The sequence below is a fragment of the Nyctereutes procyonoides genome, unplaced genomic scaffold, assembly GCF_905146905.1.
Source record: "Nyctereutes procyonoides isolate TBG_1078 unplaced genomic scaffold, NYPRO_anot_genome, whole genome shotgun sequence".
NCBI lineage: Eukaryota > Metazoa > Chordata > Mammalia > Carnivora > Canidae > Nyctereutes > Nyctereutes procyonoides.
Genome location: NW_026575043.1, coordinates 39,854,837 through 39,869,683, shown reverse-complemented (window position 1 = coordinate 39,869,683; position 14,847 = coordinate 39,854,837). Strand labels below are relative to the sequence as shown.

At 48.4% G+C, this 14,847-nt stretch overlaps 1 protein-coding gene across 2 annotated transcripts in view; it reads left to right on the top strand.

The window, feature by feature from the left end:
• Positions 1 to 14,847, top strand: part of LIMK2 (LIM domain kinase 2) — a 58,648-nt gene that overhangs the window by 41,562 nt on the left and 2,239 nt on the right. For both annotated transcript variants that reach the window (XM_055322687.1, XM_055322688.1), the window contains 12 exons: positions 333 to 442; positions 1,013 to 1,201; positions 2,418 to 2,523; positions 2,887 to 3,083; positions 5,026 to 5,212; positions 6,012 to 6,098; positions 6,924 to 7,055; positions 7,190 to 7,246; positions 9,326 to 9,391; positions 10,312 to 10,486; positions 11,602 to 11,657; positions 12,728 to 12,885. In XM_055322687.1, coding sequence (XP_055178662.1) covers positions 333 to 442; positions 1,013 to 1,201; positions 2,418 to 2,523; positions 2,887 to 3,083; positions 5,026 to 5,212; positions 6,012 to 6,098; positions 6,924 to 7,055; positions 7,190 to 7,246; positions 9,326 to 9,391; positions 10,312 to 10,486; positions 11,602 to 11,657; positions 12,728 to 12,885 — 1,520 coding nt within the window. The remainder of the gene's footprint in view (positions 1 to 332; positions 443 to 1,012; positions 1,202 to 2,417; positions 2,524 to 2,886; positions 3,084 to 5,025; positions 5,213 to 6,011; positions 6,099 to 6,923; positions 7,056 to 7,189; positions 7,247 to 9,325; positions 9,392 to 10,311; positions 10,487 to 11,601; positions 11,658 to 12,727; positions 12,886 to 14,847) is intronic.

Genomic DNA, 14,847 nt, shown 5'->3' with positions numbered 1-14,847 from the left:
TCTCCTCCCTGTTCCAGAAAAGGGCTTTAAGCCTAGTTACAGATTTGCCAACCTTGTGTTAGAGGAAATGTGCCTTTCTGGTGAGGATGATGACTTCTGGGAACTTGTTATCATGGCTAAGACCAAAACAGTTTTTTGTAATCTCAGAAATGACAGGGAAACCTCTATCTGATCCTCTGGAAGCTCTAGGGCAGGGAGTGCAAAGGTGGATTGTGACTAGGACCTGTAGATATTAGATTAGAGGTCATTCATCCACCCCTGCCCTCCAGCAACAGTGACAACTCACTTCGTCTGTCTGTCATCTGTCTACCTTTTCCCCCACCTCTTCACAGGTGGCCGGGGAGTTCAAGTACCACCCAGAGTGCTTTGCCTGTATGAGCTGCAAGGTGATCATTGAGGATGGGGATGCATATGCCCTGGTGCAGCACACCACCCTCTACTGGTAAGGTGGTGTCCATCCTCCTCTACAAGAGTGGCCAAGAGAGAGAACCAGGTGGCAGTGCAAGTTGAACAGAAGCAGTACAAGGGTATCAGAGCACTGGACTCCCATCACAGCAATGTCTAGAATCACATATGTAATCTGTAAGCAAGAAAATTAACATCTCTCTGCCCTCTGTCCTTACCTACTGTGAGAATAACGACACTCTGCCTGCAATCCTCCCAGAGAATTTGGGAAGTGCTCTCAGAGAAGGATCCCAGAAAACTAAAGGCAACTCAGTCCAATTGCCTCCATTAATAAAGCAGTCAGGCTAAGGCCCAAAGAGGGGATGGGCATTGGGTTCTCACTGTGAGTCAGAAGCAGAGCGAAGAGAACCCTGGCAATCACACCCACACTCCTAGCCGACCCCAGAGACCCTGGGCTCCTCGTTCTGAGCGGCCAACTGGAATCATGGCAAGGGCAGTAATAGTGGGAATGGGGGTACTATTGATTGAAGCCACGTGGTGCAGTGGTTCCTGGGGGCTTTCAGGTGTGTCTCCAGGATCTTAGCCCCCTTTATGTTCCTCTTTCCAGTGGGAAGTGCCATAATGAGGTGGTGCTGGCCCCCATGTTTGAGAGGCTCTCCACAGAATCTGTGCAGGACCAGCTGCCATATTCTGTCACACACATCTCCATGCCAGCCACCGCCGAGGGCAGACGGGGCTTCTCGGTGTCCGTGGAAAGCGCCTGCTCCAACTATGCCACCACTGTGCAAGTAAAAGAGTGAGTATTTTGAGAACCTCTAGAGTAGGATCGGTTACAGAGTCCATAGATGGGCCACAGGGGCTGCAGAGCTCCCTTCACCTCCATTTCATATCTTCCTCCTGGAGCTCACTATACTGTAACCCACTTGGGCTTTGGCATTACTCTCCCTTTGCCTAAGTTGCTTCACCAGATACTTACTGCCAGAGTTGCTCACCTTTCATGTGCCAAGTTTCAGATCATTCTTATTCTTTGAAATTATCTGGCTTGATTATGTATATTCATTTATCATCTGTCCTCCTGATTAGTTTCTTGTGAAACTTGTCTTATTCAGTATTGGATGCCCAGGACCTAGAATAGTGCCTGGCATGTAGTACATATTCACTGATTACTGTTTTGTTGGTTGAGTAAATGAATGGAGGAAGGAAGAGAAAGAAGTTAAGACTTCATCCTAGGTCCAGGCCAAAGACCAAATGGGGAAAGAGTCTGTGTTTGTCTAATAGCATTAATGAGGCACCTGTGACTACTAACCCTGTAAATAGTGATTGTACACTTACTGTGTGCTGAGCACTAGGTGCTTGCAGTCTAGGTGAGAGAGTTACTAGAGTTGGGGAAGTCAGCAAGAGGGGAGATCTGCACTAAAACTTCATTAGATAAAAAGGGGAGGGAATTGTGTTCAGTGCAGAGGTGGGAGTCTGTGGTTGTGTCTGGTTTAGATTGGGTGGTTGGGAATAGCCAGAAAGGGGCTATTAAGTCATGTAGGGCCTGGATTATGAAGACTCAGGAGGTCTTTTGAAGGATAAGCAACAAAGTGATGCAACCAGGTTAGTTCTAGAAGGATTGCTGGCATGGGCATCGAATGGGAAGGGAGTAAGTCTGGTAGTGTATAGAGACCATTTAGGAGGCTATTGAAAGATCCAGATGAAAGATGTTGGTAACTATGGTAATGAAATGAAGGTAGGATTTTTGAAGATAGGGTTGGGAGGCAGTGAGAGAACTCCAGATAGGGAAGATGCCATCCAAGTCTCTGGGTTAGGCCATTATGTGAGTGAGGAGGGTGCCCTTCACTGAGACAGGGCACCCTGTAAAGGGCGTTGCATTTCCCCAGTGAGTGGTCTGGGTCTTGGGAGCTGGACCAGTAGGAGCCTGGGATGTGGCGAGCCTGCCTGCACAAGTGAAATTGGTCAGGTACATTTTTAGGATGTCTTCTTCCTGCCTCAACTCTTGTCTGGCCTAGGGTCAACCGGTTGCACATCAGTCCCAACAACCGCAATGCCATCCACCCTGGGGACCGCATCCTAGAGATCAATGGGACCCCTGTCCGCACACTCCGAGTGGAAGAGGTACAGTGTGTGTCCAGTTTGTTTTGTGGGGGTGGAACATGGAACAGGCCCTCTGAGGCATCAGGCTATGGCCTTTGCCTTTCTCCACACCCAGTGTATCTCTTTGTCTTGCCACTGAACCTATGATCACTGGTGACCTCCTGTGTCAGCCTGGCATATTCCCAGGGCAGCAGGGATGGCCTGACAAATGGGATATCTGACAGGATGCCAGGGAGAGGGCACTGTGGGGCCGCTGGCAGCTGGAGGCCACCAGTAGCCAAGTTGAACATTGGCCATACACTGCTTGGGTCATCTGGGCTGATGGTGGGTGGCCTGGGTTGGGACAGCCTGTAGGAGCCAACTTTACACTGCTCTTGGCTACAGGTGGAGGATGCGATTAGCCAGACAAGCCAGACGCTTCAGCTCTTGATTGAACACGATCCTGTCTCCCAGCGCCTGGACCAGCTGCGGCTGGACGCACGGCTCTCTCCCCACATGCAGAATACCGGACACTCGCATAGCCTCAGCACCCTGGACACCAAGGAAAATCTGGAAGGAACATTAAGGAGACGCTCCCTGAGGTGCTGCCTCCTATCCTGATCATGCTGACCATGCCTATCCCCCAGATGAGGCTGAGCAGGCTTTGGGAGGCCAGCGGGGAACCGCTGGGCAGGGACAGGCCATGAGGATTGTGCTGACCCAGCTTCCCCCATAGGAATCACAGTTCATAGCCAGGGCCTGTGTGTGATCTGACCCAGCTGCCTGCCAGGTTTCCTTAGAAACCAGAGAGTCAGGCCCTGCCCACTGAACTCCTGAGCTGGACAGGGAGCAGCAGTGTTAGCCCCTAAAGGACCAGCAAAGGGAGATGTGGGGCTCAGAGGCCAGAGTAGGGGCACAGAGAGGATTAATAAGTATAAATAAGAACACTGAAAACTATAAAGGAAGAGATTAATGCAAGCTGTTTTAGATTTGAGGGACCAGCAGTCAAAACCTCAGAGTTGTCCAGGTTGATGGGGAGGGAGCAGTCCCCCTGGATTCAAGTACCAAGTAGGGAGACTGAAATAACAGGTGTCTGGAACAGTGGCTCTCTAGACAAACACACCCATACCATGCCTTTGAGCTGAGCTTCCTCCCTTCACAAATCGTATCTGAGCTCCTGTTTCTGTATCTATGAAGTGGGATTGTAAGATAATTGTAGCTGTCTCACCAAATGTAGCATGTCTCACCATGTAAGGATTCAGTGTGGAAAGGGATGCAGAGTAACACAGTGCCCGCAAAAGATCAGCACTAAGTGAGTTGTTAGTATCACTAGGAGTCAAGTTCTCTGTCTACCCTCCTGATCAAACAGACTGAATCAGGGCCTGTTTCAGATACCTGGCATCTGTTGGAAGCAAGACTCTCCCCACAGGTTGCTGGGCATGAACTTCTTGCTGCCTCTTGGCCTTGGCACAAGTGTGCTGGTAGAGTTAGGGTGCCCGATGACAGAGAAGGCCTGAGAACATGGGGGTGGCCAGACAGCTGCTTAGACATTTGAAAGGCCATTATGCAACAGAGAAGGCAGCTCACCTTGTGTGCTTCTGTGGACATGGTGGGAGGCAAAGCAAAAGAGCAAGGACTAAGAAGTCTGTGGGCGGTCCTTTCTGGTAGTCCAAGTGAAATAGGATGTGCTGGAGAGAAGTTTGCAGGGTTGCAGTTCACCTGCAGTGCTGTGGACTTCAGCCTTCTTGTCCCTTCTTCAGGAAGTTGGTAATAGTTATCAACCATTACTATTACTGGCTGCTTTAAAAAATGTAAACACACTGGCTTTATTGTTCTAAAAATCATGCGTGCTTATTATTTTAAAATTCAGGAAATATAGACAGGTACAAAGATGAGCAAAATAGCCAGAATCCCATTTGGTCTTTTTTTTTTTTTTAAGATTTTATTTATTTATTCATGACAGACACACACATACACACACACAGAGAGAGAGAGAGAGAGAGAGAGAGAGAGAGAGAGAGGCAGAGGCACAGGCAGAGGGAGAAGCAGGCTCCATGCAGGGAGCCCGATATGGGACACGATCCCAGGTCTCCAGGATCACACCCCGGGATGAAGGTGGGGCTAAATCGCTGAGCCACCAGGGTTGCCCCCCATTTGGTCTTTTTTTTGGATGATGGTAGGCTATCACTCTAACCCATTTAGCACTTCAGCTCAAGCAGACATGGAAAGTGACAGATTACCATCTTATGGTGCTATCATGTATTGAGCACTGCAAGCTAATTGAGTCTAGTCAGTCATTCCAGCTGAGTACCCAGGGTTCCTGCTTTGAATGTTGTTTTATGATACTTAAACTACTGATGTTTGCAGCCCCAAAATGGCACATCTGTCTGATGTAAGAATTCCCTCCTCTCATCATAGCACCTGAACTATAGACCTTGGGATGGGTAGGGTGGTCAGGTGGCCTTGAGATTTCTACCTCCGAGGTTTTACTGGCAGGTCTCTGAGGACTACCTTAGCCCTACCCTCTTCTTTCCTCATCTTCAGGCGCAGTAACAGCATCTCCAAGTCCCCTGGCCCCAGCTCCCCAAAGGAGCCCCTACTCTTTAGCCGTGACATCAGCCGCTCAGAATCCCTCCGCTGTTCCAGCAGCAACTCACAGCAGATTTTCCGGCCATGTGACCTGATCCACGGGGAGGTCCTGGGGAAGGGCTTCTTTGGGCAGGCCATAAAGGTGAGCACAGGCATCAGTTGCTCTGCTCCTCTGCCCCCAACCCCTCTCTCACCTTTCGGGGAGTTCTTATCACATGATCTCACTCCACACCCTACAGGACACCAGGCTACACTCCTGCCCTCCCAGGCCACCTAAGGGTAGCGTTGCTGTCACAGTGAGCTTGGTGAACCTGGAGACTTAGTTTGGGATGAGTTGTGCCCATGGCCCTGCCACCTCCAGTCAGCAGGTGTATTTAGGTGCCTGGAGGCCTCAGTGCTGGGCATATTGCAGGGAGTACACAGGGGAGTGGCTCCTGCCTCCCTGGTGGAACCATCTTGGGGACTAACCTCTCTCTCTTTCTCTTCTCCTCCTCTGCTGAGAGCTGGGAGGGGGGGTCAGGTAAGCCATGTGTCTCAGCTTTCAGGGCATTGGGGCTTGAGAGCTCACCCTGACCCACCCAGTTCCCTGGTGCATGTCTGTGGCACTAACCCTCCTGTCCCCAGACTTCTGTTTACCCAAGGGACTCACTCCTATGTCAGATGACCAGAGCCCCTGCTTGGCTTGGCAGTGTCCCCTCCTGCCTCCTACACTTTATTTTTCTGCATTCTCGCCTTCCCTGTATGCATGCCCAGCTCTCCAAGGAAGAGGGTATGCTCCCCTCTGAGGCCCCTACTGCCTCGTGCTGTATCTTCTACATGTGAACTCTGTCAGTCTGATCTGGCTCAGTGTGTCTTCCAGGAGATGAGATGGCCAGTTGTATATATTTTCATATAGTCCCCCAGAATTCCACACCAGTAATAATTTCCCTCCTTGTAATTAGGTAACACACAAAGCCACGGGCAAAGTGATGGTCATGAAGGAGTTAATTCGGTGTGATGAGGAAACACAGAAGACTTTTCTGACTGAGGTAAGAAGGTGGAGTTGTGGGAGTTAGGAGTTTGGTGTCACTGTTGGAAGAGAGATGTTACTAAATAACAGTTTCAGGAGGAAACTTATTTTAGAAACACTTTTTAAAAAGCTGAGCAGAGGGATCCCTGGGTGGCGCAGCGGTTTGGCGCCTGCCTTTGGCCCAGGGCGCGATCCTGGAGACCCGGGATCGAATCCCACGTCGGGCTCCCGGTGTATGGAGCCTGCTTCTCCCTCTGCCTGTGTCTCTGCCTCTCTCTCTCTCACTGTGTGCCTATCATAAATAAATTTAAAAAAAAAAAATTAAAAAAAAAGTCTATCTTCTTAAAAAAAAAAAAGCTGAGCAGAAAAGAGCACTAGAGGAATGCATAATTATCTGTTCAATGAACATTTAGTAAAGACAACATGATCTGGATACAAGGGATACAGTAACAAATAGGATGTGGTTCAGAGGAGCTTACAGCTAGTGGGAGTGGTGGACATGAAAACAGACCAATTTAGGACAACTGGGTGTTATACTCACCACCTGAACACCCTGCTAAAGGAGCCTGGAGTTCTGGGCAGGCCTGCCAGTTCTCTGGGCCTTTGTTTTGCTCATGGACCCTCCCACTCCAGCTCCCCCCCTGTACAATTCCTAGAATGGCAGGATCTCAAGGATGAGGGCTGTGAGGCATCCCTATCCATGTAGAAGTATTCTACCCCTTTACATAAGATTAGAGGTAGGAGATGCAGGTAGCACTTGTCAGACTGACTCCCTGGAGGGAAGGGGTAAGGAAGACATAGTGGGAAGTAACCATCTACTCTCCTTGGCCTCTACCACCCCTAGGTGAAGGTGATGCGCAGCCTGGACCACCCCAATGTGCTCAAGTTCATTGGTGTGCTTTACAAGGACAAGAAGCTGAACCTGTTGACAGAGTACATTGAGGGGGGCACACTGAAGGACTTTCTGCGCAGTGTGGTAAGCATACTGCTCTCGCTACTTTGCCTACAAAGGGTCATGCTGAGCAGGACCGGGACAGGTGGTTCCCTGGGGCCTGAATCCCAAACGGGACAGGGCCCCCAGTCTCTGATGAGCATTTCCCCACCCCATAGGACCCGTTTCCCTGGCAGCAGAAGGTCAGATTTGCCAAAGGCATCGCCTCTGGAATGGTGAGTTCTGCCAACAACCCTGCCAGCAGTAGGAATGGTGGCAAGGTGGTGATAAGGAATCAGGATAGGTACAGGGATTTCAGGCAGGCACTGGAAGGCAAAGACCCCATCCTGGGGAGCTTGTATGGGCTGAGTCAGTCAGCAGCTATTTATTGAGCTCGTCTCTGTGCCTGTGAAATTGCCCCAGTTGCCTTTTCTTAGCTCACAACCTATTCTCAAAGAGCTCTAAATCTTCAAAGGCAGACAGGGCATGGGTAAGGCAAACTAGCAGTGTCCAACTGCTGAGGGAGCTTGGAGTAAGTAGAGAACCTCATTGCCTATGAAATCAGGGAAGGGGGAAATGTGTTCTGGTTGAACCTGAAGGGTAGGTCAGAATGGATAAAAGTTCTCTGGCAGAGACGCCCCAAGGTTGAGGTGATGACTGCAGCAAAGACCTGGGAGGAGAGAGGGGGGAAATAGTCTCTTTCACCTGAGAAAGAATGAGACCAATTACAATAGTGTTACCAATGACAGTTGTTGAATGCTTTCTATATGCCAGGCACTGAGCTGAGGGACTAACAGGTGTATGTGCATTCCTCGTGACAACCTCGGTTTCCAGATGAAAAGCTGTGCTAGGAAAGGACAGAGCAAGGGCTAGTCAGTCTGACCCCAAGCCTGAGACTTTAATCACTGCTCTTCATGTGGGGTCCGTGAAGACTGTGTTAGTCTAGGGGTACATTAAGGTCCCTGTGTTTCAGACTAAGGAGTCTGGATTTTATTTAGGAAGCCAAAAAGGCCCATGTAAAATTTTGATATTTAAGCAAGTAAGTTTGTGAGCAGACCTCTGTTTCTTGAAGGTGAGTCCTGTGTGGTCAGTAGGTTGGGGTAGACTTAGGAGAACTAAAGGCAGGGAGATGACTGAAGGGGCTAGTGAAACATTTCACATTTCCAAATTTAAGGTATGGCAGTAGGGATGGGAGACTGGGAGGCAGGATGTGGAGAGACTGGTTGGCAGCAAGGGAGAAGAGGTAGGGGGACGAGGAGTTGGGGTGGTTTGAGGTACCTAGAAGAATGGTGGTGCCATTTACCAGATGTTTGTGGGGGCAGTGATGTTGGGGAAACAGGTTTGGGAAGAGCTAGTGTTGGCTGAGGCTGGTGTGCAGTTAGTGGGGATCAGCATGTGTAGAGAAGGTGGCTTTGAGGAGGCTGGAAGGAAAATGTGGGCACACAAAAGTCTCAGGAATGGGTAGCAAGGGAGAGGTGTGGGCAGCCTTTGGAGAAAGAACAGGCAGGTCACAAGAGGTATAGCATTCAGGAAGAGCTCCCTGGATGTGAGCAGAGCCAGGAGCCTATGGGATGGAAGCAGGACTGCAAGGGACTGGAGGGAAGGGGACAGGTAGATATATATCCTGGGGAAGGGAAGAGAAAGAAAAGGAAGTGGCTTCAGAGAGTGAGAAGAGCCAGGAGTGGAGGCCCAGGAGAGGTGGGGGAGGCTCTGGATAGCAAACAGAGACTTGTATGAAAACACTGGGGAGGAAGAAGTTAAAGTATACACAGGGAAGAGCAAGGAGGGTGCTAAGTCTCAGAGAAGAATATCAGGAATACAGAACCAGCTGGCCAGCAGGAGGTCACTTCTCCCCCTATCACAGACAGGAAGGATCCAGGGTGGTGGAAGCCAGAGATTGAGGTGGAATGGCAGCAGTGGGGGGCTAGAAGCAGTGCATCTAAGGGTGCTCACTTCAGGTGGCCTGGATCTATGTAAAATGGGTAGAGTGGCTGGGGGCAGGCAAGGGCCAGGGCCTGTAAAGGTTGGGGACTTTGGGAGGGAGCAGTGAGGGTCTAGAGCAGCCACTGGTTTGGGGTCATTGAACAAAGGATGGTCAGGAAGTGGTAGCAGGGAGAGAGGGGAAACCCAGGCAGCCTTTGGCTTTCTTTTGGTGTTGGGACAAGGAAGTGTCAGCAGGAGGCCCTTGCCCTAGGGCCCAGGTTGGGTTGTGAAACTGAGTAGGGATGGTCTGGGAGAAGAGTAGGCCCTCAGCTCCAGAGTCTGCATCTGCTTAAATTACTGGTCATTGGCCTCAGCTTGTACTTCTATTCCAGGCCTATTTGCACTCCATGTGCATCATCCACCGGGATCTGAACTCACACAACTGCCTTATCAAGCTGGTATGTCCACTGCTCTGGGTCTCCCTGGGGCCAAGCCTCTTGCCTTGTCACAAAGGAGATTGACTGTTCCCTTGTGCTATAGACCTTAGGTGTCACCTAGGGTTCCCATCTTGCCCTTTATGCTGCACCTGATGCTCTATTCTGTCCTCTGAGGGCTCGCAGACACATCCAGACACAATGACACATCCTCTCAGTTAGCAGCCTTTGAAATCCTTTGGTTAGAGGGAGCTTCCGAAGTTCCTTAGCTGTATATAGAGCCCTGTTGTTTTTCCTGGTTTCACCACATGATAGTTCTGTAATACAGTTCACTACAGACCCTATTCTACAACTGTGGTACCTTGAAGCCTCACTCTGAGGCCACAGAGCCTCAAGTATGTACAGTGGCCACAGAGCCTTATGTATGTACAGTTTGGGGCCAGCATTTTTCCCACCACCCATTGGCTTTGGTTGTTAGCATGTCATTTCTCCTGTTAACTTGCAATGTAGCTCCGTGGATGTCCACTAACTGGCCCTGGCTCTTCTCTTCAGGCCCATACTAAATAACCTTAACCCTTTTCCACAGGACTATAGCTATTTGAAGAGCTTTTCTGTCTTAAACTGATTCTAGCCATGCCTTAAATCTTTTGGGAAACAAGGCAGAATGGGTTTAAAAAACAAGGAATCCCTTTTCCTGCTTTTGAGATCCATTCTCCAGGTCCCAGAGCCTTACCCATCCAGGCTCCAAGAGCTCTACTGTGGACACCCACAGATCTGGAGAATTTACAGTGCAGATACCAGACTGTTAGAAAACAAATAACCAAGCCTCATCTGCTAGAGAGAGCTTTAGCTGTGATGCACCTTTGCTATGTACCTTTTCTCCCCTCAATGACTTCTCTTGGGAATGTCCTCACCAAGTCCTGACCTGGCCCTTGTCCTACCAGGACAAGACTGTGGTGGTGGCAGACTTTGGGCTGTCACGGCTCATAGTTGAGGAGAGGAAAAAGCCCCCAACGGAAAAAGCCACCAGCAAGAAACGCACCTTGCGTAAGAATGACCGCAAGAAGCGCTATACAGTGGTGGGAAACCCCTACTGGATGGCCCCTGAGATGCTGAACGGTGAGTCCTGACACTAGATAATGGAGGGGACATGTCCCCAGAGGGGAGTTGGGGGCCACACCTTGCAGCAGAGTCTTGGGTGTTCCAGGGGAGGGCTGTGAATTGTTAGGCCATGTCCCACAGCTGATGGCTAGACGATTTTTATCCCTTGCCAGACTGGACCATATAAACTCCTCTCTGAGCTCCTGGGCCTAGGGTGAGATCTGACTGGCTTTTATGCTGCCAAGGGTAGTTGAGCTCAAGCTATTTATTGCTGGAGATTTAGCCTTTCCTTTCACACTGCTGAGAACTGAAGTATGGTGCCCCCTTGTGGATAATGGTCAAATCAGCCTGAGATACTGACTGGGATTTTTTTTTTTTTTTTAAGATTTTATTTATTCATGAGAGATGCAGAGACATAGGCAGAGGGAGAAGCAGGCTCCCTGCAAGGAGCCTGATGTGGGACTCCATCCTAGGACCCTGGTATCACGACCTGAGCCAAAGGTAGATGCTCTGGGCAGCCCAGGTGGCTTAGTGGTTTAGGGCTGCTTTTAGCCCAGAGTGTGATTCTGGGGACCTGGGATTGAGTCCCACGTCACTCACACTCCCTGCATGGAGCCTGCTTCTCCCTTTGCCTGTGTCTCTGCCTGCCCCCCCCCTCTCTCTCTCATGAATAAATAAAATCTTAAAAAAAAAAAAGGTAGACAATCACTGTGCCACCTAGAAGGCCCTGGGATTCTTGAAATGCAGAGGGTTGTGAAGCCTCAGAAATGGCCTGATTCAACCTTTTTTTTTTTTTTTTTTTTTTGGAGTCTGAAGCCCAGAGAAGTTCATTGGTTTGCCCAGGAAGATACAACTACCTAATGACAAAGTCCAAGTGAACCCTGTTCCAGTTCTCTTTGTCCCATGCAGTTTCATTTTGGGCAGTGTTGTCTCACAAGATCTTTCTAAAGCAGCCCACACAGGGCTGAGGAAGGATGATGTTCAGAGGGTGTCTGTCCTTGGACAGCCTTTATGGCATCTCTGTGGAGCCTATTTCTAGCTCGGGTTCTTGCCTGTGGCCTGGTTTGGCCCCAGGCTCACCACAGAGCAGATAAGAGATCAAACCTAACAGCCTACTCTCTGTGTTCCCCAAGGAAAGAGCTACGATGAGACGGTGGATGTCTTCTCTTTTGGGATCGTTCTTTGCGAGGTGAGCTCCAGTGAGCACAGAGGCCAGGCCTGAGGCATTGGTCTAGTAGCTCTGTCCTGCCTCAGAATGGGGACTGCTTCTCCTAATGATTCACCATAGTAAATCATAGTAGTTCACCATAAAATCAACATGAGTGGTATAGGGTTGTGCAGTTTATTACACATTTGTTGACACATTTGAGTCTTATCAGAACCATGAAAAGGAACAGGCTGGGTTTTTTCAGGTGGGGAAACTGAGGTTCAGGAAGGAGCAGCAGCTTGTTCTTAGTCCCACAGCCAATAAGGGGCAGATGAAAGTGTCCTTACTGTTTTCTGTGTAGCTTTTGGGTCAGATGCAACCTTTCCCTCTGGTCCCTCTTCCCAAGGTCCTTAGTAGTGGCCTTTAGCCCCACAAGTGAAAGTAGCCACTACAACAAGTGCCAGTCTGTCTAGCACAGTGCTGAGCACTGTGGGGTGGATTAGAGTGAGTCTTAGAAAGAAAGATCTCTGCCTTAGGATCTTAGCTCAGTGTGTCTGGAAGCATTCAGCCAAACAAGTATGTTCAAAGTCTTCTGTAGTTCCTACAAAATGGTGAGTGGTAGAGGAGAGACAAAGGACAGTTGGAATAGAGGGGAGGGTTGGTGTTTTTTTTTTTTTTTTTTTTTTTTTTAAATTATTTTCTTTGATAGAAATCAGTTGAGCGTTTACTGTCTGCAAAGCACTAGGCTGGCACCAGAAGGTTTCAGACATGAATCAGACCCAGGATCTCACTTCACAGAGCCTGAACTCTGGCAGGATACAGAGACACAAGGGGACATGGCAGGGCAGGGTGGAATGTGTGGAGCTGTCTCTCCAGATTTGGAACATCATGCTTCTGCTGCAGTGAAGCCACTTCCAAACCCTCCTCAATAACCAGACTCTCAGTTGAAAGACCAGTCTGGATTAGTGTGATTTGGACGTAGAGGAGTACAGCTCTTTAACTTTGATTTTTACCTCCCTTTTCTGCCCATCCTTCCTATCCATACACCAGTATCCCACTCCTCTATGGCTGCACCCACCACAGTCCACTCCTGACCATCTTCTTATCTGCAGATCATTGGGCAGGTATATGCAGATCCTGACTGCCTGCCCCGAACACTGGACTTTGGCCTCAACGTGAAGCTTTTCTGGGAGAAGTTTGTCCCTACAGACTGCCCCCCAGCCTTCTTTCCCCTGGCCGCCATCTGCTGCAAACTGGAGCCTGAGAGCAGGTTGGTATCCTGCCCCCTTCTCCCAGGTACAGGGCTGGCAAAAGCCTTCAGTTCAGCGATGCAGCTCTTATCCACTGAATCCACCCTAACAACTCTGACATGCCAGGTAGGGTGGTTGGGGGACAGGGCATAGCCATGAGTGACCCAGATATAACACAGACATAGCCATAAAGAGAAATTGTAACAGGAGAAAAGTCACCCAAACCTATGCCATTCGAACAGAATAAGTGTTTTTCATGTTCATCTATGTCCAAACACATACATTTTTTATATAGTTATAATTTCAATAAAGGAAAGTTTTGTATTTTGCCCTGCACTTTCCTTGTTAATATCCCCAGTCTTATCATTTTTGTTAACTATCTGAAATTCAATTAAGAGACTGTCCGAATATATTAGGATATACATAATGTAGATAGTCAGGTTTTTTCAGTTTCTCCTTATAATAGGTATTACTATAGTGAACATCTTTATGCATTTAGCTAATTATCTCCTTTAAAGAAAAAAAATTAAATGACCATTATTCATCTCAGGTTATAGTTTTCTTTAGCAACATTACCCCACTTCTTTCCAAATTTGTGCATTAGAAAACTAGAATCTATTTTCTTCTCTCAAAAATCCTGTTTCTTTTAAACAAATTTAAAGAGCTCCTGGCTGGCTCAGTTGGTGGAACCCTCTTGATCTCAGGGTTGTGAATTTGAACCCCAGGTTGGGTGTAGAGATTACTTAAGTAAATAAATTTTTTAAAAATTCAAATATGGGGGATCCCTGGATGGCTCGATGGTTTAGCACTTGCCTTTGGCCCAGGGCGTGATTCTGGAGTCCCGGTATCAAGTCCCACACCGGGCTCCCTGCATGGAGCTTGCTTCTCTCTCTACCTGTGTCTCTGTCTCTGTCTCTCATGAATAAATAAAATCTTTTTAAAAATTTTTCAAATATGACTAAAATACATAGCACAGAAAGTGCACATTTTCTATGACCATCTAACCATCGTGCCCCCGAGCACTACTTACTCTCCTACTCTATCCTTTCAAGATAACCAGTTGGCACACAGCCTTTATTTTAAAATGGTTTCCAAAGGTCCACTTAATGGGATTTGCTGGTAGGAGGCTCTACATTTCGTTCCTTCATGAACCAAAGGACTGCAATAACACCAGAGTAAGAGCATGAGGAGAAAATATGAAGCTACACAGTATTTGTTTGCTAATATCCCTTCCTAGTCATTCTAAATGTCTGTGTTTAATTCACTCAAAAAAGACTGAGTGCCTGCCATGTGCTCAACCCTGTCCTGAGCATGTGGGTGAGCAAAGCAAAGGTGCCTGCCCTCCTGGAACTCACATTCTAACAAGGATAGATGATAAACAATAGATAGAATGCCCTTCATTGAATATTAGGAAGTGAAAAATGTTTATGGAAAAAAGAGCAGAGCTAAGGAAAGAGGATGTGTAGGGTGCAAGCTGTAATTTTAAATATGGTGGTGACAGTGGGCCTTGCCAAGAAGGTGGCAAGATGGTTAAACAAAAACATGGAGGAGGCAGAGGAGTAAGCCAGAGCTGGCTTAGGGTTCCAGGACAGCTAAGCTGTTTCCACAGCACTGGGAGCCCGCTGTTTGTTTTCCCCTTGGGAAGAGCTGCTGAGTCCATGAAATGTCTCTTCCTGAGCAGATCCATTGATGTGGAAACAGTCTGAGGACTAGAAAGAATCTTTAAAAGGCACTTAGTCCAATTGCACCTTTGATAATTGCATTTTCTCCAAGACATGAGACAAGCTTTTTCTCCCTGGACTTTTTTTTTTTTTTTTTGGACTTTCTTTTTTTAAGCTACCCCTTTGAACAAGGTCAGCCTTCTCACAGTGCTATCTTCACAGCAACCCCACACAGTAGCTATAACATATCATCCCCATTTCCTGCAGAGGCACGAGGTTAAGGGGCTTGCCCAAGGTCACACAACTAGGAAGTGGTTGAGC